Source organism: Molothrus aeneus, chromosome Z (genome assembly GCF_037042795.1).
Source record: "Molothrus aeneus isolate 106 chromosome Z, BPBGC_Maene_1.0, whole genome shotgun sequence".
NCBI classification, from domain to species: Eukaryota; Metazoa; Chordata; class Aves; order Passeriformes; family Icteridae; genus Molothrus; species Molothrus aeneus.
Window position 1 is genome coordinate 68,102,904 of NC_089680.1, and position 27,202 is coordinate 68,130,105.

At 40.4% G+C, this 27,202-nt stretch overlaps 1 protein-coding gene across 1 annotated transcript; it reads left to right on the forward strand.

Annotated features, from left to right (window-relative positions):
• The first annotated feature begins 841 nt into the window (after positions 1 to 841).
• On the forward strand, positions 842 to 22,876 carry MELK (maternal embryonic leucine zipper kinase). The gene is made up of 18 exons (XM_066569345.1): positions 842 to 907; positions 1,065 to 1,164; positions 1,450 to 1,535; positions 1,964 to 2,080; positions 2,601 to 2,744; positions 4,256 to 4,324; positions 5,418 to 5,510; positions 6,576 to 6,674; positions 9,582 to 9,650; positions 10,240 to 10,338; positions 11,370 to 11,456; positions 12,816 to 12,944; positions 15,510 to 15,650; positions 16,298 to 16,523; positions 18,263 to 18,356; positions 18,769 to 18,937; positions 21,408 to 21,511; positions 22,617 to 22,876. Exons 2-18 carry the CDS (start codon positions 1,101 to 1,103, stop codon positions 22,792 to 22,794), a joined length of 1,968 nt encoding a protein of 655 aa, XP_066425442.1. The 5' UTR covers positions 842 to 907; positions 1,065 to 1,100; the 3' UTR covers positions 22,795 to 22,876.
• Positions 22,877 to 27,202: the final 4,326 nt, after the last annotated feature.

A 27,202-nucleotide genomic window follows, 5' to 3' on the forward strand; every position in this document is an offset into this window, starting at 1 on the left:
CTCTGCATGGTAGCACAAGGATGGGACAGAGGACTAGCACCTTGCTGCCAAGGCCAGGCTAATCTCTGGAGGTATGGCTGGCCCTGAGCCTGTGCAGCATCCTGAGGGAGCCACACAGTCTAGTTCTGCTGTGGACATTTTGATAAAAGTTGATGATTTTGCAACCTTATTTTCCCCCCTGTTTCCTGCCCATTTCCCCTCACATTTGCCATACTTCTTGTGTTTCTTCGCGTGCACAGAGCAAAGCTGCAATTCTGCATTAATGAGACTATTGTCTATTAATAGTCATCTAAACATATACCTCACAACGGAGAGTCCCACCTGCCCCGCGCTGCTCTGGCCCGGAGATACTCGGACCGTGGCTCGGATACGCCAGCCCCAGGATGCCCAGGAGCGGTGCTGGGAACGGCAGCCACGGCCGGCCGGGACTTTGGCGGAAAAGTCCGCGGGGAGCGGCGGGAGACACCACCTCCTCGGAGCAACGGCCTCGGCCGCCATCTTGTGCCTGGCGCCAGTCCCTGCAGCGTGGACCCCGCTCCAGTCCCGACCGCTGCTCCGGGGTACCCGCTTTCTTGGGAGAAGCAGACGTTTTCTATCTCCGTAGGGACTGGTCTCGGCTGAAGCTGCGCCCGTTAGCAGCCAGCGGGCCGGCAGCACACACCTTCCCACGCTGGCAGCCCCCACTCCCGGTCTCCCCCCCTCCCGGTCTCCCTCCCTCCCGGTGTACCGTGCCTTCCACGCCCGTTCCGGTTTGGCGGCGCGCGGAGATTGGCTTTTCGATCCCGGAGGCCGGAAGCGGGGCATTTGAACGGTAACGGACGCCCTAGGCTGCTCCGCTGTGGGGTCGCTGCCTCGGGACGGAGTAACACTCGGGACGGCTCCTGCCGGCAGCGCCCCAAGAAACGGGGTAGGACTCGAGGGTCTTCTGGCCGCTGCTACTCGGGTCGCTGGGGAGCCGTGACAGGTCTGTGGGAACAGCAGCCGCTCCGCCTTCCCCGGGGGCTGCTGCTGAGTCGGTTCCTCTGCCCGAAAGCATGAGCGCAATCTGCGGTCTCCCCTTGCAGGTCTGAGAAGAGCTGCCCGCGTCCTGCGGTCGCAGAATGGCCGGAGATGACTATGAGGAAATTCTCAAGTACTATGAATTACACGGAACAGTTGGCACAGGTGGGCTCAGTCTGTGAATGCTAGCAAGTGTGTGTGATGTGTCCGCTCACCTCGATGTTTATCTGAGAGATTAACTGTTACTTCAGAGTCTGTGGGTCATGTTTCTCGGTGTATTTTGCGGGTCACAACTGTGGAAGTGTAACTGGAAGGTAGTGGCAGCAATTGCTTCCTCCTCTAGCAATGATGCTACATGCTGTGCATCATATTTGCTTCAGGGCAACTGAGATCAGGGTGAGAAAGCTTGTCACCATGTTGAGCTTTATACATTTCTTTTTTAAATTCCAGGTGGGTTTGCAAAAGTAAAACTTGCACGACATCGTCTCACTGGTGAAAAAGTTGCAATAAAAATCATGGACAAGCTCGCTTTACAGGTAATCCAAAAGATACCTCAGAGGTGGTAATGTGCTGTTCCTGTGGACCTCTCAGGAACAGGGATGCAACCTGTCACTGTAGGATAGTGGTAGATGCTGTAAACTTGAAAGGATTTTAATGGTAGCAGAAATCCTGTGCCCTCATGTGGAGAGGGCAATATTCCCTGGCTGTAAAACTGAGGTAGTTACAGCTTTAAATATTAATTAACTAAATAAACTACTGTAAGTCAAATGGAGTGCTGATGAGAATAGTAGCATTGTATATCTGCCCCTTTGGGTTTTACTGACCAGTGTGTGAGGAGGGCAGGTAAGCAGTGACAGAACTGGTGCTGGTTTGAGTTTGAGCAGTTCTGATGTGCAGGCTTACTTTGAGGTACAGGCTGTCAAACTACTTGGCAATTTCATATCTTGCTGTTGTGATCTTTTAGGATGACTTGCCTCGTGTTAAATTAGAAATCGATGCCATGAAGGACTTGAGTCACCAGCACATTTGCCGGTTGTATCATGTGATTGAGACACCCAAGAAAATATTCATGGTTTTAGAGGTAAGGAATTGTGTTTCTGCTATGGCAAAAATCTCTGGGTTTAGCCGTAGCAGTAGATGGTAGTAGAGTCCAAATGAAACAAGTCTTAGAAAATCATCTCAATGATGAGTGCGTCCAAGGTGTTGTAGTTTAAAACTGAAGCTGATAATGTGTTCTGTCTCATTGTAAAAGCCACTTTTCACTGTTTGCAATAAACAAACTGACTTTAATTCCCACCTCACACTCCAAAAAACAGCGCCAGCAGGATATGTGGGACCTGAGAAGTGCCACCAAATTGTCATGTCTTAGGCAGTTTCTGTCACCTGTGCTGGTTGTGTGATATGGCTGTGGGAAGCATCAGGCAAGAGTTGGGCTCTTGGTCTTGCTGGATCTCTTGCACACTGGCCTGGTTCCTGCTGGGATTAAGTAGAGGGAGAGAAAGAGAAGAGTGCCTTCCTGCTGTCCAGTACCCTTGTTCATGTTTACATTTCATGACTGTATCCCAAATGTGTTCTTTTTTTTTTTCTTTGCTTTCATGCAGTACTGTCCTGGAGGAGAGCTGTTTGATTACATAATTTCTAAGGACCACCTTTCTGAGGAGGAAGCTCGCATATTTTTTCGTCAGATTGTTTCAGCAATTGCTTATGTGCACAGTCAGGGATATGCCCACAGAGATCTCAAACCAGTAAGTCTGAACAGTAGTCAAATTTGCACAAATAATAATGAACACCCACTTTTATTTCTCTGAGTGGAGCTGGTATGAGTTGTCTTCTCTGTTCTCCTGTGCTTAGAGATGTTTAGTTAACATTTGCTGAAAAGCATTATTTCTACTTATTGCTTTGCTCCTCAACTGAGCTGGATGTAGCTGTATCTGAGGAAGGCTCTTCCTCTGGAAGAGGAACAGAATAGTGCACTTCAGTTGAGAGTGGAGCAGACACAGATTTGATTTTGACTGTTAGGCATTTTTGCTATCCGCTTTATTCCAGCACGTACCCAGGGAGAGTTGTTATGGTTCCTCTCTATTGTGCAAACTGTTCTGTTCTGACATTCAAAGGAAAATGTGACTCCCACACTGTAAACAAGTAAGGACAGAGGAGGGATGAGCCACAAGACTGATCCTGTGGCTTTGCTGTGACCACAAGATTTAAGCGTGGGTTTAGGGAATGGAAGCCTTGAGACTATTTCTCCTAGAAGGGGTTAGAAGTTTGCATGTTCAGAGACACTGATAACTGAGAAAAGCAAATTCTTTGGGTACAAGCATTTTACTTGACAGCTCAGGAAATCCTTGTCTCCAAAGAGCTTCTCTCCAAGCAAAGCCTTCTGTGTCCCTCTTGGAAAGATTTGGTTTGTAGCTGGAGACCTGAGTATTCATAGGATTGTGAGATAACTTGGTTGGGAATTGACTTCTAGTGGCTTCTGCTTATATCTCCTGTTTAAAACAGTGTCAGACCAAACTTCTTCATCCAGGCACGTCTTGGACCTTTCCCTAGGATAAGGCACCATAATTTGCTGGGAAACCTGTTAGGCTCTTAACTTCTTTCTCATAAAAAAGGAAGTGTTTTTAGTACCAGTCTGAATGTCTCCTGAAGCTTGTTGACTGTCATCATCTCACCTTCTGCTTCTCTGGAGGGGCTGGTGCTGTCTTTATGCCCCCTTTGTAGGAACGAAAAGGCTGCCAAGTAGTCTCCACTGAAACTTTGTCACCTACAGGCTGAAAAACCATCTCTCCCTCAGTGTCCTCATGGAAAAAGTGCTCCAGCACCTTAGACAGGCTGGTTTCCATCCACAGAGTTGACCTTGGTTTGCTGTCTTTCCTGTGCTAGAGGGTGGGCAGAAACTGAATGTGCTGTTCTCAGTGTGGTGAACAGAGGGCAAGTGGCTTTCCTCATTTTGCCAGCTCTGCTTCTTTTCACATCATCTGTGATATCACTGGCTGCATTTTCTGCTAGGGCAGGCTGCTGCCTCACAGTTTTTGCTTTCTGTGTAGCAGCTCCCTAGGCCTCTCTGAGCAGGTAGGAGCTTGTATTCCCTGTCTGAAATGTAGGATATATTCATCAGCAACAGACTAAAATCTCCAGAGGAGAGCTTCAAGTAATTATGGCTGGTAATGGCAAGAAGAAACAGGGTGAACGAAAATGTGGTTTCTTGGATACCTGGCATTATGTAAGAATTCATTACCACTTTCTCTTTTACTAGGAAAATTTGCTGATTGACGAAGAACATAACCTGAAGCTGATAGACTTTGGACTTTGTGCAAAACCAAAGGTAAGGGTGTCAGTTGCTATCATAGCAGAGCTTAATTAGCTACAGCGCGCACATAAAAATTGCAGGCGTGCCTTCAGGGTGCAGTGCAGAGCCTTGCCCTGAATTTGAGCGGTTGGTGTAGTTGTCCCACTGCTAATTGCTTAGTAGGGCCTTACCAGAGTGAAACAGTTTTTGTGCACAGAATATCAGTTTTTCTCCTCCTGCACTTCATCTTTCATCCCAATATAAGGCACATATTGCCTTGTGTGTAGAGTATCTACTACCACAAAGGCTTGCACTGTAAAGCTTATGTTGGTGTCCATTTGCCCCCAATAATTTTCAATAGCATGTGTCATTTTCATAGGATTTCTCTATGTGTGGAGATTGTGGATCAAATAAAATAGATTCCCCTTACCTTTATGAAGTCTCTGCATCCACATGGTGGTACTGAGTTGTTTATCAAGTTTAAAGTTTGTTTCTATGTTGCTGCTCTGTTTGTCATCTTCACATATGAGATGGGTGCTGGGAAGAAGGAATTTAATGGAAATAAGATCTTACAGATCCAAAGTCCACAGATTGCTTTAGCTGAGTCAAGTTAAAGCACCTTGCAGGAAATCAGGAGTATTAGACCACAATCTTGGTGATACAATGTCATCTCACTCTGATCTGCTTAAAACAAAGCCCAGGCTAAGAAATAACACATTTTTAATAAGGAAGTATTTTAGTGGCTCTTCATGAAGTTATTGCCTTAGATATTGATATAAATATCCAACCAGCCTCCTGCCCAGTAGTTCCTGGATTACTAATTCCCAAATTCATCTGTTTTCTTTCTGGTCATAAAGGGAAGTATTCCTATCACAGGAGGAGCTGCAGAAAAGGCTGCTGGGAGAACATGTGAAGGAGCAGCTTGGGATCTGAACATTTATATGAGTCTCCTGGTCTTGGACAGTTTTTGCCTGGTGAAGCCATATATTATACCAAAGCAAAATGTTAGGTGACTGTATATAGACAGCATTAGAAAATGAAGCTTCTGAGGCCTTTAATATGTTGTTGCTAGAAGACACCATTTGCACTATAGCAATGCTTCTTTGTCATCAGTTTTATCTTATTCTAGGGTGGCCTTGATTACCATCTGAACACCTGCTGTGGAAGCCCAGCTTATGCGGCACCAGAGCTGATTCAGGGCAAAGCATACATTGGCTCAGAGGTAGGTGATAGAATTGTAGGTTAGGGTGGTTTTTTTTCCATGCGCACCATGTATATAAAGCTGGTGAGATTCAGATAAACTCCCCTGGTGTCTTTCTTCACTGTCATGTTGCCTCAGTGGCCCTCAAAAGCTGTGTGACTGAGAGTAGTGACAGCCTGGAATGGCTCCTGTCCAAAGATTATGCACCTGGCTTCTTCATCTCTGACTAATCCTTCACTGTTCCCAGGTGTTGCTCTACAAAAAAATAACTGTCATCTACCACATTATTCCAAACAGCAATTTGTTCTGTTAATTTTCCAAGTCTTGTTGCAAATTTCTATGCCGTCTCAGTATCTTGTGTACTTTGCCTTTGAAATCTTCTATGAAAACTTGCTCTTTTTACTGTGCAGTGTACTAAAATTAAAGGGAACAAAAACTGTAGCATTTATTCAGCTTTGATTCCATGTCTAGAACATTGGGGTCTGCTACATGCCCTTGTCAATCCATTCAAAATGCTGCAATTTCAATCTCCTCAAACTTCCTTACTGTCTGTGCTGTTGGATGGAGTCAGTCTTTTTTCCTTTATCTCCTTTGTACTACTGTCCCTGACCTCTAAGTCTTGCTTTCTTTTAGTTTTTCACAAAATTGTGGTGCTTCTCAAACCTCCTTTATCTTTATGACTGAAGTGAGAGTTGAAGTATGAGGCACGTAGACCTTGTCATGTTCATACAGAAAAGAAACAGTGTGACTTTAAAGCTGATTGTTACTGTACTGACAGCTGTCATAATCACAAGCACTTTCGAGTACAAAATCCCTTCAGATGAGTTTGATTTCCTTTTTGTCACTGAATTCCTTGTAGTTTGAAGGTAATGCAGCAATTTGGTGACCTATGAAAAAGGGTAATGGTTTTACTAGTGCTCTAGTTTCAGTGAATTGAAAATTGTGTGCTTTCACGAGTTCTGTCCAGAGTTAAGGAACCTACTTTCCACATGTTTCATGTGGGCTTTGCCAAAAGGACACAATGTGATCGGTCTCTAAGCTATTCTAAGCAGAGGAGGTTTGTGAACTCTCACTTTTATTTTTTAGGCAGATATTTGGAGTATGGGAGTACTGCTGTATGCTCTGCTGTGTGGCTTTCTCCCCTTTGATGATGATAATGTCATGGCTGTCTACAGGAAGATCATGGTAGGTATTGCTGATACTAGAATACATGAGGAACAGGAATCACTAAGCATTATGGGAAATTTTTACTTTCTGATTTGAGCAAAAAAATCTTTATCTGCTGAATTTTGTTATATTTTGCTTCTCTTTGGATCAGTACTTTGTGGATTTGTTTCTGTTTTCCCTCAGCCTGTGCAGTACTCTAGCTTGGTCCTATGATACAGTAGAAAAGTGAGTTTCAGGAAAAGCATTTTCTTGCTAGTGAGCTGGACTTTTATATCTAAGTGTTTATCTGTCTTCTCCCTAAAAATTACTAAAAAATACTCTTCTTGAATGTCAGCCACTCTCATGTGTAGGAAAAGCAGGATTCTGCATCTGCTATTATACTTTCCTCTTCCAAAAGGAGTTGAATAAATAGTAAATAATACGATTAAGTCATTGATTCTTTCCCTCTAAACTCCTCTTGATGTGGCTAAACAGCTGTTGTTCCTCATCACATATGCATCTCTGCCAGCCACTTCTGAGCTGCCATAAAAATCTGTGTTAATGAAGCTTGGTCTGAGTTGGATGATGAAGAGCAGTGTAGAGTAATGGCTTTGTATTCCTCTACCTCATTCTCCTCTCACCAAGAGTCTGATCTGTCTTTAAAAAGACAAAAAACCCTTCTTGAGAGTATTCAAGGACTACTTTGGCAGGAGGCAACTGATGCTGGTTTGCACAGGAAATGTTTTCAGGGTGCAGAACAGTCTGAGCTCTATGAAGCACCTGATTATTTCAAGAGAGTGGATTTTTAATCTGGAATTGGAGTACACTTGAGTACCTTGACAGAAGGAAGTACCTTGACTAGGAAGCTTAGTTTGAGTTATTGAAGAGAACTTTAAAAATAAAAAAAAGGAAAAAAAGCAAAGACTATCTAATACAAAGAGATTGTGTAAAGGTGCTAATGTTCAGATGAGATGCCAGTATTTTACATGACTTCCCAACTCATATAGTACTAGAATATCTTGAGTTGGAAGACAGCAAAAAGGATCATTAAGTCCAGCTTCCTGCTCTTTGCTAGACTACCTAAACTAAACCATGTGATTAGGACTCTTGTCCAAATAATGCTAGCAAGCACTTAGTTTCTCAGTGAAATTGCCATTAAGTAACAGGGTTGTTGAGCTGCTTTTCCCTCTCTGCTTGTGGTGTAAACTGTGTTGTCTACCCAGAAGGTCAGAGCACATTGCGAACGTGTCCACTTGTAAGCATGCTGTCATAGGATGACAAAACCCTTTTTGGTGCTCATTACACCATAATGCAGAACCTGGTAAATGAACCAACTGCTTAAGGCATTCACTGAGCTGAGAACTCAGATGTGAAATGGAGATCTTAATTAAGAGTATCAAAAATTATTCTGTGTAGTTACCATAGTCCAGACTGGACAGGAACTATGAACTGAGTTGTTTGTAGCAACACAGTGTCTGGCAGTGGAATGAGTTGAAATGAGCTGAAACAACAAATGAGGTTTTAAAGCTTGTTCTGGGAGCAGTCAAAAACTAATCATGTTAAGATGCATACTTGCTATTTCCACTCTGAAATTGTTTTAATTAAATGTGGTTGTGAATTGAAAATTGTTTCAAATGAGGACACCCACTATTATGGAATTAGCTTCACACATTTTAAATCATGAAATTTATTGTAATCTCATCTCAAACCTGTTGCTCCAAGTCAAATCTGCTGCTTGAATTTAAATAAAATCATATGCCTTACATGCAGTGTTAATTCCCTGGAATGTACTCTTCATTTGTGAATCAGTGGCTTGACTTTTTGACTGAAAAATTAAGCTGTGGTACAACTACTGTAAAAAAAGATTTACTTCTGGTATTACCTTAGGTGCTTGGTAGATATCATAACCTATTTACTATCCAGTATTGCTCACAGTACAATAGATGAGAATTGCTCTTTGTTATGTTGGTGTTCTGTAGCATTATACTAAACCCAAAATGTAGATTACCTGTGTTACTTAGTTTCATAGTAAAGCTATGTTGTAAAACAGCCTACAGAACTATTAGTAAATAACTTACTAGTAGTGTCTGTAAAGATGTAACTGAAAGTTGTTAATCTGTGATGTCAACACAATGCATACTGTACTTAGAAATGTGGCTGCATATGGTACCAACTGTTTTGTTATTAAGGCATTTCTCTGTAGAAAGAAAAATGCCATTACAAAACTTATAGTTATGTTACTTGACAATGACTTTGTATTGATTTTTTCTTTTTAGCTCAGTTTTCATTCAGAAATAAGTGATTCTTGGTGGTGAATTTGGTTTCGTTTCAATCTACTGTTATGCCTCACTTCTGGGAGTCGTTTTTTTCAATTTTCTTCTAATCAAAAATTAAAGTAAAACAACTGTAAATTATTATCTTGAAAAAATCTCACTTGCTAGATCTGTAACCCTTCTCCTGTCTGCTATATGAGATTGAAAGTTTAGCATTAGATGTAACCTATTCAAAAAAAATATCTTAATACCAAGGATGGTGTAATTTTAGTGTCTGAAAAGTAGTGATTTCAGGGAATCTTCACATTGCAAAGTGCTAATATCAGTCATTCATAATCCAGTATGTTTGCACTTCTAGAACTTCAGTACGAAGTTGATAGCATGAACCAAGACAATGGAGAAAGGAGCAGGTTAACTGCAAAAGTGGGTGGAAATGGAAGTATCACACAAGCAGAGTGGACAAAAACCACAGCTGGTGATTCAAGCATTTTCCTTACTAATGCTGCTGGGTTTTCGTACTGCCATGACATCTATGCATGTCATTCTTTAAACAAAGTTCACATCTTCCTACTGTTCTATTTTTTACAAAGTACAGTTGTCACTATTGTCCAAGTAACTTAGTCGTTCCGTTTGAGGTTCAGCGTTAGTTCTAAATCCTCTTCTTTCCTTGCAGAGAGGAAAATACAGTACTCCAAAGTGGCTCTCTCCTAGCAGTACACTCCTCCTTGACCAAATGCTGCAGGTAAAGGTTATTGTTTCTGTTCAATAGATGTATAAAGTACTGTGTAATTTGTTCAAAACATTACATCAATGAAATATTTAAAAATATTCTGTGTTCAAATAAGAAGTTTAATTCTTGCAATTTTTAAAGAAAATATTACCATTGCCTTCAGCAAAAAAATTCACCCACACATATTTCTTTGGGAAATATGTTTGATTTAAAAAATAATTACCAAAGTTTACATGATTTAACAAAGTCTTCAAACAGCATGCATTTGGTTTTTCGTCATGTGCTATAAAAACAAGAGTTGTTTTGTAGTCCAAATGTATGTTTGGACTATATACATATACATATATATATATATGGACGTATACACCTAAGAAATAAAGCCAATGCTGCATATCCCTGGGAGATCTGTTGTAGCTGTAGGTTCCATAACTGCTCTTCACAGCTAAGATCTTTGGGTGTGAGCTTCCTTTTGTGAAGCTCTGAAAAAGTACTCGTTTCTGGTTTTGTCTCTAACCACCCTAACATTCTGGATGGAAGATAAATTGTTTCTTCACTTTTTCTCCACAATTTAAGTATCACTTTGATTTTTATGGCACACCAGGTCGATCCAAAGAAGCGGATTACAGTCCAACACCTGTTAAGTCATCCTTGGCTCATGCAAGGTTTTTCTGATGCTGTTCAGTGGCAAAGTAAATACCCAGTAAGTACTTTGGTCAGATAGATACTAAAGCATTTCATGTAATATTTGCTGGCTTACTACCATCCTCATAGTGCGTGGTATGAAATTGTTACAAGCTGAACTTTGAGATGGTTGTGGTTCTTTTCTGATTCTTTTAGCTGTCAAAATATTTTTACTTGGTCTTGATTTCTCTTGAGGAGAAATTTCAAATGTGTATTCCTTATATTCTTTAGCTGAATATGCAGAATAACTGAATTCTCATCAAAAAGTGAAGTCCTTCCACATATGAATGACCAGTTCCTTCCCTAGGCTGCTTGATCAGTACTTTCTTTAATTTGTAAAACACAAATATTCAGAAGGTCATGCCAGATATGGTTATAGTTTATCTTGTATGTAGTCCTCAATGAAAATTGGAATTTTCAAAAATTCCAATGAAAATAAAAGAAATTTAAAATTTTCCAATTTTTAATTGGAAAATTTAAAATTTCATTGAAAGAATATTCATCCTGTCTCTCTGTCACTTGTTTTACTTATGTGAGAGATGAACACAATATGGAGAGGAAAAAAACCAATAATAAAATAATCTGGCTGTCAGCAGAATGTGCCAAGTTCCTGCGTGTTGACAGTCAATGCTTCCTATTGCCATTAGATGCCACTGTTACCCCAAATAAAGACAGTTTGACTGTGCTCACACCATCAGCACAACCTGGCTCTGGTAAAGATGGGCATGGCTCATAGCTTTAGATATTTATAGGCAGATGAAAGCATACCTTCCATTGTAGTAAAAATCTTACCGGCTTTTGGGTAGCTTATTTGAATTTATAAGCTCTCACCTGTGAGGATTGCGGCTGTGAAGTTGTTGAAGTTGTATGACTTTTTCGGTGTGTTTTCTACAATGTTTAGCTGTGATACTAAACATTTGAAATACAAAGTCTAAAATCATCATTGACTATTGACTCAGCCCACTGGGTTTCACAACAGTGTCACTGTCAGATATGGATTAGGGGGTAAACTGAAAACCTCACATTTCAATATCCATTGTGTTGTTGCAGCTGGGACATCTTGATGAGGACTGTGTAACAGAGCTTTCTGTGTTTCATGAGCAGAGCAGGGAGACTATATTGCAATTAATAAATGAGGTAAGAAGTTTGTCAGTGATTTACAGTAATTAAATACAGTAATAGAGTAAATAAATTTACTGTGTTACCAGATCAATACTAACATATTCCAAAGTATGATATTTTACATACATTTCAGATTTAAGGAGGCCCTGCAGAACTCTAGAATCTGGCTGTAGCTTATAACTACAAGCCACTATTTCAGAAGATCAAATTTATTTATTTCTTTTTCTCTTTTAATTGTGATCTTCATGTTCCCTGAATCTTACTATTTGCTCTATCCTACCACAATGGTAAAATCCTTCTGAATCTCTGAAAGTCAGAATAGACTTGTATAAATTTATAGTTGAACAACAGATACCATTTGCTGGGTTAACTCTTTGCTTTGAAATTGTTCAATAAAGAGTAGGAAAAGAAAAAAAAAAATAGAAATATCAACAACACCCACGCAGTCTAAAAAATACGGGGCTTTTTGAGTTGCTATTCACAGATTTCTAAAAACAGTGAGTATGTTTAATCATTTTTGATGACAAATTACAAAAGTTGAACTGAATACTTCTGGAAGAATTGTGCAAATGTTAGCACTAACATTGCAGGCTGTTGAAAAGACTTAGAACATGATGTGTACTCCAGCTTTTACCTTAATCTGAAAAGTCTTCATTAAAACTCAATTATCTGCTTCTTTGTACTTCTTAGCAGTGACAATAGTTTTGGGTTTCTGAAAATACCTGGGTTTTCCACATAACTGTAGCAGAAACAGACTTTTTAAATGTGTGTGATACTTACAACAGACTTGTGGAGTTAATACTTTTTGTTCTTTAGTTATAGCAAATAATCAGAATAACCTGTTTACAGAGGTGAAAGTCCTTCCAAATAAGTTTATGATGTTTATATAGTCCTTTCCTGGAAGACTTCTAATCCCTTATAACTTATTCGAACTAACTACATTTGATGGGCTGCAAACCCATCAAAAGTGGTGTGTTCCTCACACACACAGAGTTGCTGAAAATCATGCAAAAAGTTGGCAGTTATGAAAGAATGAGCAGGAGTTACTTCCAAAAAATTTATACTCTTGCTGAAGTCAACTGAATTACTAGAATTTGCATTCACTTCAGTAGATCTTCACTCCAGCATTTCCATGCTACTGCATGAACTACAAACTTGCAAACAACCAACATAGTGCCTTTTTCTTGATTTCAGGCACGTAATGCAAATCACTTGAAGTCTGAAATTACAGTTATGTGTAATTAGGGTTGCATATCAGGTAGAAAAACTTGTAGAGACATAGAAATACTCAGAAGGCTGTGCTTGACTTGTACTTGCAATGTTTCCAAATAGGAGATTAAAATACTTTTTCTTTCCTTCTCCCTGACCCCACAGTGGAAATATGACCACATGTCAGCAACATACCTCTTGCTTCTATCCAAGAAGGCTCGTGGCAAGCGTGTTCGTTTAAGGTTTCCATGTCTAACAGAGCATGCCAATACCGTGGTGTCGACAGTCCTTGAGGTAAATATGAGTTCAGCAGGACAGCATCTTGCTTACAATCCTGCTCTGCATTGGCAAAGCTCTGCCTGGAGAGGCATTCTGGTGCTCTAAACATCAGGAAGAGAGCATGAGCCTGAGTTTAGCTCAACTGGTTAGAGCATGGTGGTAATAACACCACAGGGATTTTGATTTTGTACAGCCCATTCACTTAAGAGTTGGATTTGATGATCTTTGAGGGTCCCTTCTAACTCAGAATATTCTGTGAAGTACACAGCCAAAGTCTTGGGCATTAAAGAGTTCAGCGGTCTCATTAACATGATTTAGCAAGCTAGGCTGCTTCTCTGGATTGACTTCACTGGAATAGCCATCTATGAGGATTTGATGCATCAGGTGTTGCACAGAATCCCTCCTTGTTAATGGGCTCAAATCCCCTCTTTTGTGGCCTGGATAATTCCAGATCTTGTTCTGTGATGACTAACTGCACTCTGTTTGCCTCTGTTTTTTTCTGCCTTGAGGGTTGCATTTGGTAAGGAAAATCTTTTGATACCTCATGATATGTCACCTGGGGAGTGTTCTCTGAGATGACATAAGCACTATGGGAACTGGTGATCAAATCAGAGGGAGTCATCCCTTTCTCATCTGTTTCACTTGAGAACATAATCCTAGAGAGGAAGCTGTTTACTTTGAGTGAAGGAAATGTGTTGCTGCTGTTTTTCTGATGATTGGTATTCTGAAGTAGTTTTGTATATCTTAGGGGAATTTCTATTCCTGTAGTTTGGCAGTGATAGAGCCTTTCAGAACATGGCTAGAGTTGCTAAACTCCTTGTAACATTGTATATAATATGCAAATGTATGTGACGTCAGCAATATTAGTCTATTTGACAAATTCCAAAGCATTCAGTGGAGTTGCAGACTTGTATAAGCTGTTTCCCCTTGAGACAAAGCATCTGTGAAATGGTCTGAGTATGCTGCTTTCTGTGTTAGAGGTAAGCACTCAGAATAAGTACCTTATGTATCTGATTCAGTTGCGTGTAAATCATTTCAGTTCACCCATACAGCTTTTTTGGTATGAGAATGCTAGGACTACTAGAGCTGCATAATAGATCATAAATCGTAAGTGTTCCTGATTATACATAATGTGATTTCTGCGATCATGGTGGGTTAGCCTTCTACACTCTTGATGATTAAGGTGGAGTTTCACTAGGTTCAGTTTTTCTCAACTGTTAAGCTACTTCATCTCTAGTGATGTCCAAGGTAAATTGGCAAATGCTACTAATTTACATATGCATTATGCCTTCCCAGATGATGGTGAAATTCATGCCTACACAATACAGCAATCTGTTAGTCCTCCTGCAGTGCTCAGAGCACATTTAACTTGCCTGTGTGTAGCCTCTGGGTGAATATCAACTGAATTTGCTGGAACACCCAGCTAACAAAGCTCTCTAGCTGGACCTGCTCTAATGTGAAGACAACAAGGCAAACAGAAGCTTTTACTTAGCTATTTCTGAATTTGGTGGCCCAAGCTTGTACATAACACTGCTTGACTTCAAGATGTTTGATATAGAAGCATATTGCAAAAATAGTCACCGTGCCATGAATTACATTTAGAACACAGCAGCTGACGTATCCTAATCATGCATTCATGTTTAACGGAATGTGATTTCAACTACAGTATCAGCTTCTTGTAGTTAGCAACCCTCTGGTAAGGGCTTTTGAGTAAGGTATCATACAAGCTCTAGAGCTTATCAGACAGCTCTCTATTCCAGTAGTAATGAGAGATCTGCTCATTGTGATATCCTTGATCATGGGACAACAGAAAGTTACCTACCAGCAGAACATAAGTTACTAAAATGTCATCCATTCCAACTTTTTATAATGGTGTCCATTTCAGCCAAACACTGACAATTTTAAATTACTCTGTAGAGTTTTGCTGTAATGGTATGAAGTAAATCCTTGGGAAGAGTTTCCTGTAAGTAGCAAAAGGGTCTTAGAGACTAAGGATGCTTTGATATATACCTGCTTGTATGTGGTGTGAACCATGAAGGTTTGCAACCTTGGCTGAAGTTACAAATCCCTTGATTTAATAACTGACAATTTTTTGGGGAGAGCAGAGCTAGCCATCAGATGAAGGGCTCCAAATACTAGTTCCGATTAGTGTTGTGGATTCAGCAGTCATATGTTTTGGATATATGTGTTTACCTTTATCCAGCCCCTTTGAAACGTTACTTCATTCTTCTCTTGGATTCTTTCCAAATTATTACTAGGACTTTTGGTAAAAAGAGGTTGTGGTCCAAGCCTTGAATTCAAAGGTGGCTATTTTTGTGAGCTGCTTCTCTTCATGACACTGGTCAAGAAAGATGATTTGGCAATAGTTGTTTGAGAAGAGTTTCACATCAGCTTTTGATACAAATGACAAATCTATAATACAACATTAAAGTCATGTTATAACACCTAGGTCACCATCATGGGAACTTTCATTATTAGGAACTTAGAAAGAAATTAGATTTATACTTTAATGGCAGTCTTTTCTGATGAAATCTTACTTTTAAGTGTACAGTGGTATCTCAACTGAATATTTCTTTCCAGTCTGAAAAAAACTGTGAAGATATACCAGAGTGCAGTGAAGTGGCATGGGCATTTGTATTCATGGAATTTACAGATAGAGCTTCACTGTTTGAAGAATCTCCATCAGAAAAATTTGATATAAATACTCATGGAATGCAGCAGGTGTTTGATATGGTGTTCTTAATCCAAAAGTTCTTTTCATTATACATAAAAATTACTGGATATGCAAATGTTTGGTAGAATCTAGCCTAGTGGAGTTACAAGTGGAGTAAAGAAGTGTTTTAAATATATAGCTGAACATACATTGTGCCTTCTTCTAGCTCTAGGTAATTTGACTAAAACTTGAACTTTGATCATCTAGAAAATGAGTAAATAAGGATTTTAAAACCAACAGGAAAAAAATAAGGTGCAACAAACAAGGTCTCAGACCTAGGCTAGAGCTGGACAAGTCTCTGAAGAAGTGCAGCCTCTCTATATTGGACAAGAAAATCAAATGAAGCAATTAAAATTTTACAATTAAGCCAAAGGGAAATTCCTACCTGTGCTTAGATGAGCTGGTGAGGAATAGCCTTAAATGTGCAAGCTAAAGAATTTAGAAGAGCTGGTAAAAAAGCAGCAAATTACTTGCAAACCTTATAAGCGAGTTGTTGAGGGAATCAGAAGTATTGAGGAGTATTTAACTATTGCTCTATAGTCAAGCATTGTATGATATTTTTACCCTGCTTCAGAATTTTCATGTCTGTAATGTTCCTGAATGTGATCAGAATACAGCAAGGATGGCTTTTTTCTTTTTGTTACATCTCTTGTAGCATTCGAGGCCTGATGCCCAACTGGAGGATACGGAATTCACACTGTCAACTCCAGTGACAAGAAAAGTGGCATCAAAGAAGCATAAAAATAAAGAGAATGTTGAGACAGTGTCAGCTTTAAGAAATGAAATGCCCTTTGCGCTTCCTACTCCTAAGACTCCTCTTGCAAAGAGTCAGATTGAGACAGAGGTACAAGCTGTTCCCCCTAAGGCAGCTGCTTTCAAAGGTATGTAGAATGTAACTAATGAAAGCTTAGAACATATATGTTGCTTGGGAATTACTGAAACTCAAATATAAGCACCATGTTTCTTCATCCAATACATCTATTCTGGAGCATTTAAATTTTTTTTCCCTGTGTACCACCCAGTTTCTTCTAGTACATCTGGTAGGGTGCTGCAATAGTTTTAACCATCCATCAGGGCATGTTACTTGTATTGCTACTCACAACTATCATGTGTGAACCCCTTTTGGTACACCCAAACAAGGAGCCAAGCATTCTGTTGTTAAAGCTTGCACCTGGTTCCACTTTTCTATGAAAGTTGAGATTGCAGTTTCCTCAATCCTGTTTTTCCTTTGTGATTACCTTGAATGAAAATAAAAGCATACTTTTAAAAATTAAAGCATACTGCTTTAATTGCTGGTTCTAAGAGAAATATAGCTTTTGGATTTCTTATGGTTGCATATCAGTATTTTCATAGGGGCCATCCAGTATAGCAGTGAAAATGCTTCTGTTAACAATATGTAGGTCTTGCAGCTATGCAATAGACCACAGAAATCTGTATAAATTATGTCAGCTTTTCTGAGTTACCAGAATTTTCTGTCATCAGCCTGTCTCGTTATGTACATATCCCATATGTTCATTACCATTTAGTTCAATGATTATCATTAAAGTTTTGGTGTTGATTCTGTAAATGCTAACTCTGTCCTTCAAATGCCAAAGGCTCCTTGCAATAGGAGACTCTTTCACTTCAGGTGCTAAGAAGCATTGTTCAGGAACAGTAAGTTTTTGCAGGATTTGAGTAATAAGGGATTTTGAACATAATGCTATTTAATGAGATCATTCATAAAGAATAGCAATACAGAAACTAGTTTATGAGTTTGCCTTAAGATTGTACATAACTTGAAATGTCTGACATTTGTGTATATCTAAAAACAAGAGATACTACCCAAAATGGGAAATGTAAAAACACTTTTAGCTCATTTATTTAGTGACATTTCTGAGGATTAAACAAAGAAAGCTAATTCTTTGCCGCATTTAAAGATCTTTGATTCAGGAAATAGAAAAGGAAAAGAATCCACTGGAAATTTTGAGTTTGTTTGTCTGGAGCCGAGTGCAATTCTGTAGAGAGCTGAAAATTTGAACATTGAAGTTGGGTTTAATTGTGACAACTTATTTGCTGACTGTTTCACTTAGTGTTTTCTCCTGCGCCTTTAAAACCATGCTCTGCAGACACTGACTTTTAGATCATTGTGTAGCATGTACATTGTATATTAAACAATGTATTTTATACTATTTTTATATTATTTTTGTACTACATAATATACTAGTGTATATTATGACTATATAAACTTACACCCCTCATATAAGGCAAACAGATTACTGAAGAACACAACTAGTCAATGCAGCAGATTGCTCCATATTTATTCATGGACCAGCAGCAGAGCAAGAAAGCAATTCTAGTCCTCAAATCTCTAATTCTGAACTGCAATGGTTACTCCTAAGGTTTGACTTGTAGAGCCCTGGGGAAATCAGTGATAGTTTTAATTTGTAGAGTAGAGGTAGTATTAAAAACATATTTTATAATTCCCAAAATATAGACCTGAGATAGAAAAGGGGGTCTGCTGTTAGAACTACAGAATTGTAGAGAACTGTTAGAATTATTAATAATGAGAAATTATCAGTGAAGAAGAGAAGATCCTTTTACACAAAGACATATCTGGTTTGGCTTGGACATTTTCTTTCAGAGAGTCAGTTCACTGCAGTCACCCCAATTAAGAAACCTGCTAACCCAACAAATGCAGATGAATTGGCAGCAGATGAGATTCTTCCTGAAAGAAGGTAAGTGTCCAGTTGTTTGTGTACATTCCTGATTTGGAGCAGGACTACCTTAATCCATTTGCTGACTGGGAAGCCCTGTTACAACAGCAAGCTGCTGTTCCTATTCTTTCAGTAAAAACCTTTCTAAAACCTCTTTTTACAGTCACCAGAAAATAATGAAGGTAGAGAAAAATTTTAAAACTATGTAACTCAATATAATCTATTTTCTATAACATAGGTGCCTTCTTCTTCCAGGTCTCCAAAGAACTGCAATTTCTAGATACGTCTCTGGGTTTAAACTTCAACAGACTTTCAAACAGAAACTCCTATAATACATTGTACTTGATTTCATTTTCTTTGTTCTGTCATGTCTGGAAATAATAGGTTTTTAAGACTGAGGGAAAAATAACAGATTAATTTTTTCATGTAACAGGTGTCAGTCAGTGGAATTAGATCTCAACCTTGCACATGTGGATAGCAGCCAAAAGAAGAGAAAAGCTAAAATATTTGGAAGTCTTGAAAGAGGCCTAGATAAAGTGATCACAATGCTTACACCAAGCAAGAAGAAACGATGCACTAGAGATTGTCCAAGGAAACTTAAGGTATGGTTGCTGCAAAGGTCTTACATAAAGCAAGTATTATTATAATATTAAGTAATTATATTAGTTATGTATTTGTTGTCTTACAATAATTATGATTGAAAACATCCAGTAGCTTCAGAAACGATTTTGTGAAAGCTTGACCTGTCTTGCCTGAATTCTACCGTAAACTGCTCGTACAGTATTGCTAATAACAAGACAGTGCCCCAGTTATCACGTTCAGTTCATCTGGGGTTCAGGCAACAGATCCAGGGAGGAGTTTGGCCCTTGCTGCTTATAGCCCATCTAAACCAAATGTGAACGAAGCAGCATGGTTTGAAAGGAGAACTACTGGCTAGTTTTTAATCATGTTATTTGTATAGACATTTGTCTCTGTTTCTCTGCGAGCCTCTCAGGAACCCTGGGCCAGTCCCGAGTCGGCAGACACAGGGGGGCAGCCCCAACACAGCCGACAGCGGGGAGACACTCTCTGTGCCCCGAGGGTGCTGAGGGCACCTGGGCTGGGGGGAGACACTCTCTGTGCCCCAAGGGTGCTGAGGGCACCTGGGCTGGGGGGAGACACTCTCTGTGCCCCGAGGGTGCTGAGGGCACCTGGGCTGGGGGGAGACACTCTCTGTGCCCCAAGGGTGCTGAGGGCACCTGGGCTGGGGGGAGACACTCTCTGTGCCCCGAGGGTGCTGAGGGCACCTGGGCTGGCCGCCTTTGCAGCACAAGAGACACCAGAGACATCGGTAGATGATAAAGGGCCGACTCTTAGCAGGGGTTAATCCAAGGCTTTATTAGGAGTCCCAAAGGAGCTCCTGCACCTCAGGGGGCCTCCTGCCGAGAGCCCCAGGAGATGTGCCACGGTCACATTTAAAGGGAGGTGGAAACAAAGAGTAGATAACATCCTACCAACCATTAAGTGACCCTAAGGGATGGATGCTGGGGGATAGACATACAGGACAGCGTATGGGGCAAGGCTTGGGGGGCTGACTCCCAGCCTCTGGCTAATCACTCGACAACTTGGACCGAAACTTCTGGATGGAGGGAATGGGAGGCTGAGTGATTGACAGAGAGCCAGGGTGGGGGTTTGGGGATGATCTCATCCCGGGAGAGGGATAACACAGGTAAAGGGAGGGGAGTACAGTCTGGGATAAACCATTTGGGAAAAATATGGGAATACAAAACAAAACTACTTCAAAGTATTACAAAGTATAAAAACGCACTACAACAGACATTGCTCACTAAAATGTGAGACATTGCTCACTAAAAGCCTTTTCTCCTTCTACTGGAGAAAAGGCGCAAAGCGTGCACAGGTTGATGGCCAGTTGTGACAGAGGGGTAAATAACAAGAGACAGTTAACAGGCTGTACTGAACTGAGGGGCATAAAATAACCTCACGTTCAACCTCAACATGAGGAAGAGCTTCTTTACATTGAGGGTGGCAGTGCACTGAAACAAGCTGCCCAGGGTGGTAATGGAATCTCCCTCTCTGGAGACATTCTAAGCCCACCTGGATACAGTCCTGTGCAACCTGCTTTAGGGGACCCTGACTTGACAAGGGGATTGGATTGCATGATCTACAGAGGTCCCTTCCAACTCTAGTGATTCTGTATACATTGTTCAAATGCAACTTAAATACTTCAGAAGCTATACGAGAAAAAAATTTGTACTTGAATCTTTAGGCAACATGTTTGAAAAACATAATTACCCTGAAAGAGGGCAGGTTGTTTATCAAGGCATAAGCAGTTGTGTCAAAGCAAATGATGTGTCCCTTCAACTAACTGGCTGCTGGGATACCTACTACACACTGAGAACTGTCTGTCAATGATGCACGTTCAGGACAAGATATTGGGCTACAAACCTGACCAGCCAGTCAGACAGGAGTCTAGACTGTGCAAATAATCCAGGAAGCTGAGCAACTGGAAGCTGTATTCTTTCTCTAAATGCCTTTAGTCTCCCGCCTCAGTTTCTCTTGTCTATAGTCTATGCAAAATTCCTGAGGCATGTCGAGAGATGCTGGGCTACAGTACCTCAAGACAGTGTTACAGCAGTTATGTCAGAGGGTTGTGTACATTTAAATCCAAATAAAGACCACAAGAAGCACTTTTCAACTGACTTTGCATCCTCATCCTATGTTAATTTTTCAAGCTTTTTTTTTCAGTCTCATCTTCTCTGGACTGCTTCTGTGACTTCAGAAGCCAGATATAGGACATGTTGTAACCTCTTTTCTTTATACATGAAAAGTTGCCTGGCGCATTGCCTGCTCCTTGTTATCAGAAGCACTATGTCTCAGCATTTGGCCATTTCCCAGCTCTGGACCATACTGCAAGGTGATAGTTTTGGGATGTTGAAGCGTTTGTTACCATGGTTAGCTGATCTGAAACTTCCTTAGTGAAAATTTTTTGCAATGTCTTCAGTTTTAGGAGAGATTTTTATTTTTTTATTCCTTGTTTCAACAAGCCAATGTTACTCCTAATTTTACTTTTAGGCACATTGTAACATTACCACCACTCATCTGCTGAATCCAGACGAACTGTTGAATGAAATAATCATTGTTCTTTCAAAGAAGCATGTGGAATATGTTCAGAAGGGGTAAGTGTAAAATATTATTAGTTCAAATTGTATCTATCTAAATGGTTACTAGTCTAGTCCTTAAAAAACAAAGTATTTAAACTTAGTTTCTTGACCTTATTGTAAAATAATCTTTATAGAAAGTGTACAAAGCACTAAATAAATATGTGCAATAAAACATGCCCAAACAGTGCAAAACTATATTAAGTGTCTTCTAGCAGACTTCTTTTACCAACAGGTATAAACCAATAGTAGCAGGGTAATGCTTAGGAAAAAAATCACATCAGCCATCTCATGTGAAATTTTAAATACCAAAAGCTGGTTTAGGTACAGTCACATGAACAAATGGGACAATTTTGGAAAATAGTATAGATTCCTTTTAACTCTCATTCTTGGCAGTTAAAAGACATTAGCCTTTAGGCAAGAGGTCAGTACATTTTAAAATGTGTGCAGAAGCCACACAGCTTTTTGTGGATTATTTGAATTTGTACTGTTTACTAGCTACACTAAGCTACTGATTGCTTAGATTGGTTCTTACTTTTGATCAAACGGAAAGACTATTTCCTGAGTTCCCAATGCATGAAATAACCAATGTGCCCGCTTTTCAATATGTATTTTCTCAAGTTCTTGAGTATTTCAGTGTTGGGTATTGGTAGAATATCAGAGTATACATGAATCCTCTGATGCATTTCCAAACTTATAACATGGAAGGATGCTGGATTGCACAGCAGCACCTGCTTCCATTGTAATCATTCAAACTCTGCATTCAGTTTTTCCTACTTTCACACCAGCTGAGCTGCAGCCAACAGAGTGTTCTTGTCTAGGAAAAACATGGGAACTTTCCATCGCTCCAGCTCTGAGGAGAGGGGCCATTGGCTAGCAGGGGTTCTTGTGGCAGTGTGGGACATTGATGCTCCATATTGGTCCTAGGGCATAATAATAAATATGGTGCCCTGAAACTACAGTATTTACAAAGCTCTCAGGTGACTAAATTGTGGACTGTTTCACAATATTCTGAACAGCAATGGGGTATTTTATTTAAAGTGCTTCTACTGATTTAAAATAGCATTGCAAAACAAATATGAAATGGGTCAACAATTATTCTGCTTTTTCTTCTGTTTTGCAGTTATACCCTGAAATGTCAAACACGGTCAGATTTTGGTAAAGTAACTATGGAGTTTGAGTTAGAAGTATGTCAGCTCACTAAGCCGGAAGCAGTGGGTATCCGGCGACAACGGCTTAAAGGTGATGCCTGGGTCTACAAGAGGCTGATAGAAGACATCTTATCTAGCTGCCAAGTGTGAGTGGCAGAGTCTTTTATCATGATGTTTTAGAAAGGTCTTTTCAGAGAAGTAATTCTTTCTCACACTCACAGCTATATGTGAAAAATCTGTCGTCTTGGGTTTTTAACCATTCCTCCTTGTACATATTCCTTCTGTATGCTTCCTTTACTATTAGGTTTATAATAAATGTTCTGCAACTGCAACTTTTCAGAAGCAAAATTCTGTAAGCCGTTCCTTTGCTTACATACTTTTCACATATCTGGGTTTAAAAAGTACTCATTTTATGTGCTGAAGCTTATTGTGGGATGTCTTCAGTTATCAAGTGCATGGTGCACAGTAATAGTCATTTGCATAATTCTCTTCCTGTCTCTGCTTAAGTAGGATTTATTGAGATCATTAACTAAGTCACAGCTGTGGTTCCCAGAGTTACACTATATGCTCAGTGTTGTACAAAATAGGACTGGCTTCAGTAAATGTGAAGTCAAGAGTGCTAGGATTTAAACTGATCCCATATAAAGCATTGCGCTATCTTGTTATGAAGCCTCAGTGATGCTTAACAAGCCTGTGCACTTTCTGATGCTCTTGTGTTAACGTGATGATAGGAGGATCTCTGAAGAACACCACCATCTTTGAACTGTTCTGAATGGAGAAGGTATTTGTCAGCCAACTGTCTACAAGGAATTGAGTGACACCTTTAAGAGAACTTAAGCACCAGAAATAAAACTAGAAATATGCAGAACAAAGCAAGAACATCTAAGAGTTGGCTAGGGGGTTGCTATCATATCTTAAAAACAGATGCATATCTCCCTATGCTTTTGCTGGGTATTGTGTGGAGTGTTTAATTCTGCCTTTAGTTGTGCTACAGCAGAAACCACACCAAGCCAATCCCAAGTAGCAGCAGTGGGAAGACACATGCTGAAGTCTTTCTCTATGCAATGACATTTAGTATTACCTAGACAAATTCACAGTGTGCTGAAGCTTTTTCTTAAACAGGAGTTAACTGCCATTTACTGCATATAAACCCCACGTTATTGCCCCTTAGCTAAATCCTGAGGCACATCCACCGAAGGGTTGGGTGGGTGAGAGGGCTGAGTATTGCTGGAAGCTTGTATTGACAGACATGAGATCTGGCTGCTAATGAAAGCTGTCTGCTTGTTCTCTGTGATCATTACCTCGGGGAGTGGAGGGTTATTTTGTCTGTATCAAGATAGAAATATCCATATATTTTGTTTCCAATGCCAGGTTGTCCAGTTGCTGCTTTATAGACAGGTAAAGGAACAGGAACATTTTTAGTGAATTTCAAGATAAAGAAATGCTGGGAAGGAAGGAGAGCAAAGAGGGAACTGTTGCTCCTCAAAGTGTTTCTGGTCAAGAACATTTGAAGTGCAGAAGGGACTAGTAGGAAAAGTGGGACAACATGAACAATGACACAAACCCACCAGAGAGATGGTAAGAGAGGTAGTAATGAGAGCCAGGGGTGGCTGGTCACATTAATTGATAAGAAGGTGTGGAACATGATCATGTTCACTTTGGAAAAGTTATCTAATCAAGGACCTTGTCAAATGGGATACTAAGGAAAAGTCAGGGAAGGGAAAGTCAGAAATTAAAATTGAGGGATGCAAATCTGACAGGCAGTCCTGCAAGAGGAGTAAGACTTGATGGTTATATGATTCCCTTCAACTTGACACCTTTTATGTCTAGTCTGTGACAGAAAGACAACAAAACAACCCTGTCAATCACAGCAAGTGCAGGGGCTCTGGGGAAACTGCATCAAAACAGAACTTTGCACTTAATGAGGCTGGAATCTTGAGGGTCTGGGGTGTTGAGTGCTGGTGCAATGGTGCCAGCTGATGGGGCAATGCACAGAGGTCTCAGCCTGGTGCTGGCTATGCCCTCCCCTACCCAGGTCTGTACATGTATTCCCCAGCAAACAAGAAAGTGGGAGGCTTCAGGTCTGGGCAGGGGTGTCACATGGGCAGAGGGTGGGTGCTGGTTTTCAGGGGGACACAGAAGCCTGGAGTGTGCCCATGGGCCAGTCTGCAAGTGCTGCATGCTTGCAGTGAGCACCACACTGAACCAGATGGTGAGCAGAGGACCCATATGCAGTCAGTGTGTCAGTGTCCAGAATAGGTTCTGGGGTACCCTTGACTATGCCTGTGGTGTAGTAGGGAACTATGCTCTTGACATTCATTAACTGCTAGTACTGAAGTTTGAATGGTGATGCCATTCCTCCTGCCAGTGCAGGAGATCTCATATGTAGATCTCAAATTAAAGATTTGTGTTGGTAAAAGCAGAGCTAGCCTATTTTTCTAATGAATTGGTACTTAAAGATTCACATCAGCACTCAAATACTTTCAGTATTCCCAGCTCCAACGTAACACTTCTGTTTGGTTTCTGCATGCTGAAATTTGAATCTGCTAAATATCAGATATCAGTTGGAAATCAGCTAAAACTGTCAGTGGAGCAGCTTGAGGGTTCTAGCTCATGTGTATCTGGAGTGCTGCAGTATCATGCAATCTCTGATTTTCCTTGCTTTCTTTTTCCAATACAAACTTCTCCCAAAGAATCAGGCTTCTGCCTGGAATTTGGTCAAAATGAAGAAAGGATAGAAGATGGAAGGGCCATGAGAAGGAGGCATATTGATAGCAGTTTCGCTAATGAATAGCATGACATGTTTTGAATCACCAGTCACAGTCATAAACTGCAAGGGCTGAAGAATTGAAACATTTACTTGCCTTTGCATTCCTTGAGTTTTAAAATCAGGAATGACTACAGAAGTATCCTGTAATACCCCAGCTGCCACTGCTCAAAAGCACATTCTCTGTAACTGTCCTCCCCATGGTGACAAAACTGATGTTGTGAACAGATAAGAAGTAGTTAGGATGTCTTGTTTCTTCTTTTTAAGCTAAAGATCGTTGATTTGATTCACATTGTCTTACAAGCTTTGATGTGTGAAATAAGGTTCTTCTTCATAGGCTACCATCCTGACTCTTTTTACTAATATTCCTTGCTGGGAGTGCATAACATTTAGTGATAGGAATTAGAAAGCAGGCAAGAAAGAGGAACCATGTATGCCGTTTTTTTTTAAACCAAACTTCTGCTACTATATCACTATTTTTTTTTTACTAACATTGCTGGAAATCTATTTCTACCTGATCTCAGTATTGCTGGCAGGGGGTCTATGTACAAATCACGAATGGGACAGGACTGCTGGGGAAGGCGTCTCAAGCTGCTATATTTTCCGTTTCATTACATGTTTATGACAATGGGGAGATACCAGCAGCTGTCATCCCCGGCAGCAGACAAAGAATGTTACAGCTTACTTTAAAAGTTTTTTGACTAATCACGCAAATCAAAACCATACTGACAGTAGTTCTAGCCAACTACTACAAGCACGCATACCTTTTGTTAAAACAATGCTTGCTTATTTTGAACATACTTGTTTATAAGTCTTAAAATATAATGCACAGAACTCCACTATCAAGCTTAGAACTCCCTAATATCTTGTTAAATATACTTTTCTGTAACTTAGGGAGTTATTCTAGCCAAGCATTAATACACAGACCATTATTCTATTTGTTCTTACTTTCTACTTCTTATATCATTTTTCTGCTGACAAATCTTATGGCTATTGCTTAGCTCTAATCGCAGTATTGCTGTCTCTGAGGCCTATCTTTTGCAGCTTTCCCAAAACCCTCTGATTTTAAGGATTACCACAATTCCTCCTCTTGAAGATAAAAACAAAGATTTAGAGATAAAGGAGCTATGTAGATAAGCAGAAGCATGGCTTGTGTGCCTTTGCACAGACAAACACAGGGCCAGAAGGTTTGTCTTGCAAGGTTTGTCTTGCTTGCCTGCATTCATTCAGCCAGGTGGTATAATATCATGGGTCTTTAAAGCATGCTTGCTTTGCTATTCTTAGGGATGGGTACTAATGTCAGTCCCTTGGAATTTGTTTTGGAATCTAAACTCAATTTACATTCATTACTGTCCTGGTTTGGGCTGGGATCGAGTTTATTTCTTCCAAGGAGACAATGGCATGTTTTGGTTTTAGGAGGAGGATAACATTAGTAATACACAGACATTTTAGCTGTTGCTGAATAGTGCTTAACCTAAGTCAAGGGCTTTTCAGCTTCTCATGCTCTGATAGTGAGCAGTCCAGGGGGCACAAGGATTTGGGAGGGGGCACAGCCAGGACAGCCAAACCCAACTGACCCAAGGGATATCTCCAACCACAGGGTGTCATCGTCAACATTTCACCCTGGGGGGGTGTTGTGGTTTTACACTGGCCAAATGCCAGGCATCCATGAAAGCCACTCACTCACCCTCCCCTGCTGCAGCTGGGCAGAGGAGAGGAAATTTAATGAAGGGTTCATGACCTGAGATAAGAGCCAGGAAAAAACACTCCGAAGGCAAAACAGGCTGAATT

What these genes read in the sequence shown, in the direction of transcription:
- MELK (XM_066569345.1), top strand. Translation starts at nt 1,101, where the DNA reads ATGGCCGGAGATGACTATGAGGAAATTCTCAAGTACTATGAATTACAC. An exon ending in AAATATTCATGGTTTTAGAG is followed by an intron (nt 2,081 to 2,600) that starts GTAAGGAATTGT and finishes GCTTTCATGCAG; the next exon opens with TACTGTCCTGGAGGAGAGCT. An exon ending in GACTTTGTGCAAAACCAAAG is followed by an intron (nt 4,325 to 5,417) that starts GTAAGGGTGTCA and finishes ATCTTATTCTAG; the next exon opens with GGTGGCCTTGATTACCATCT.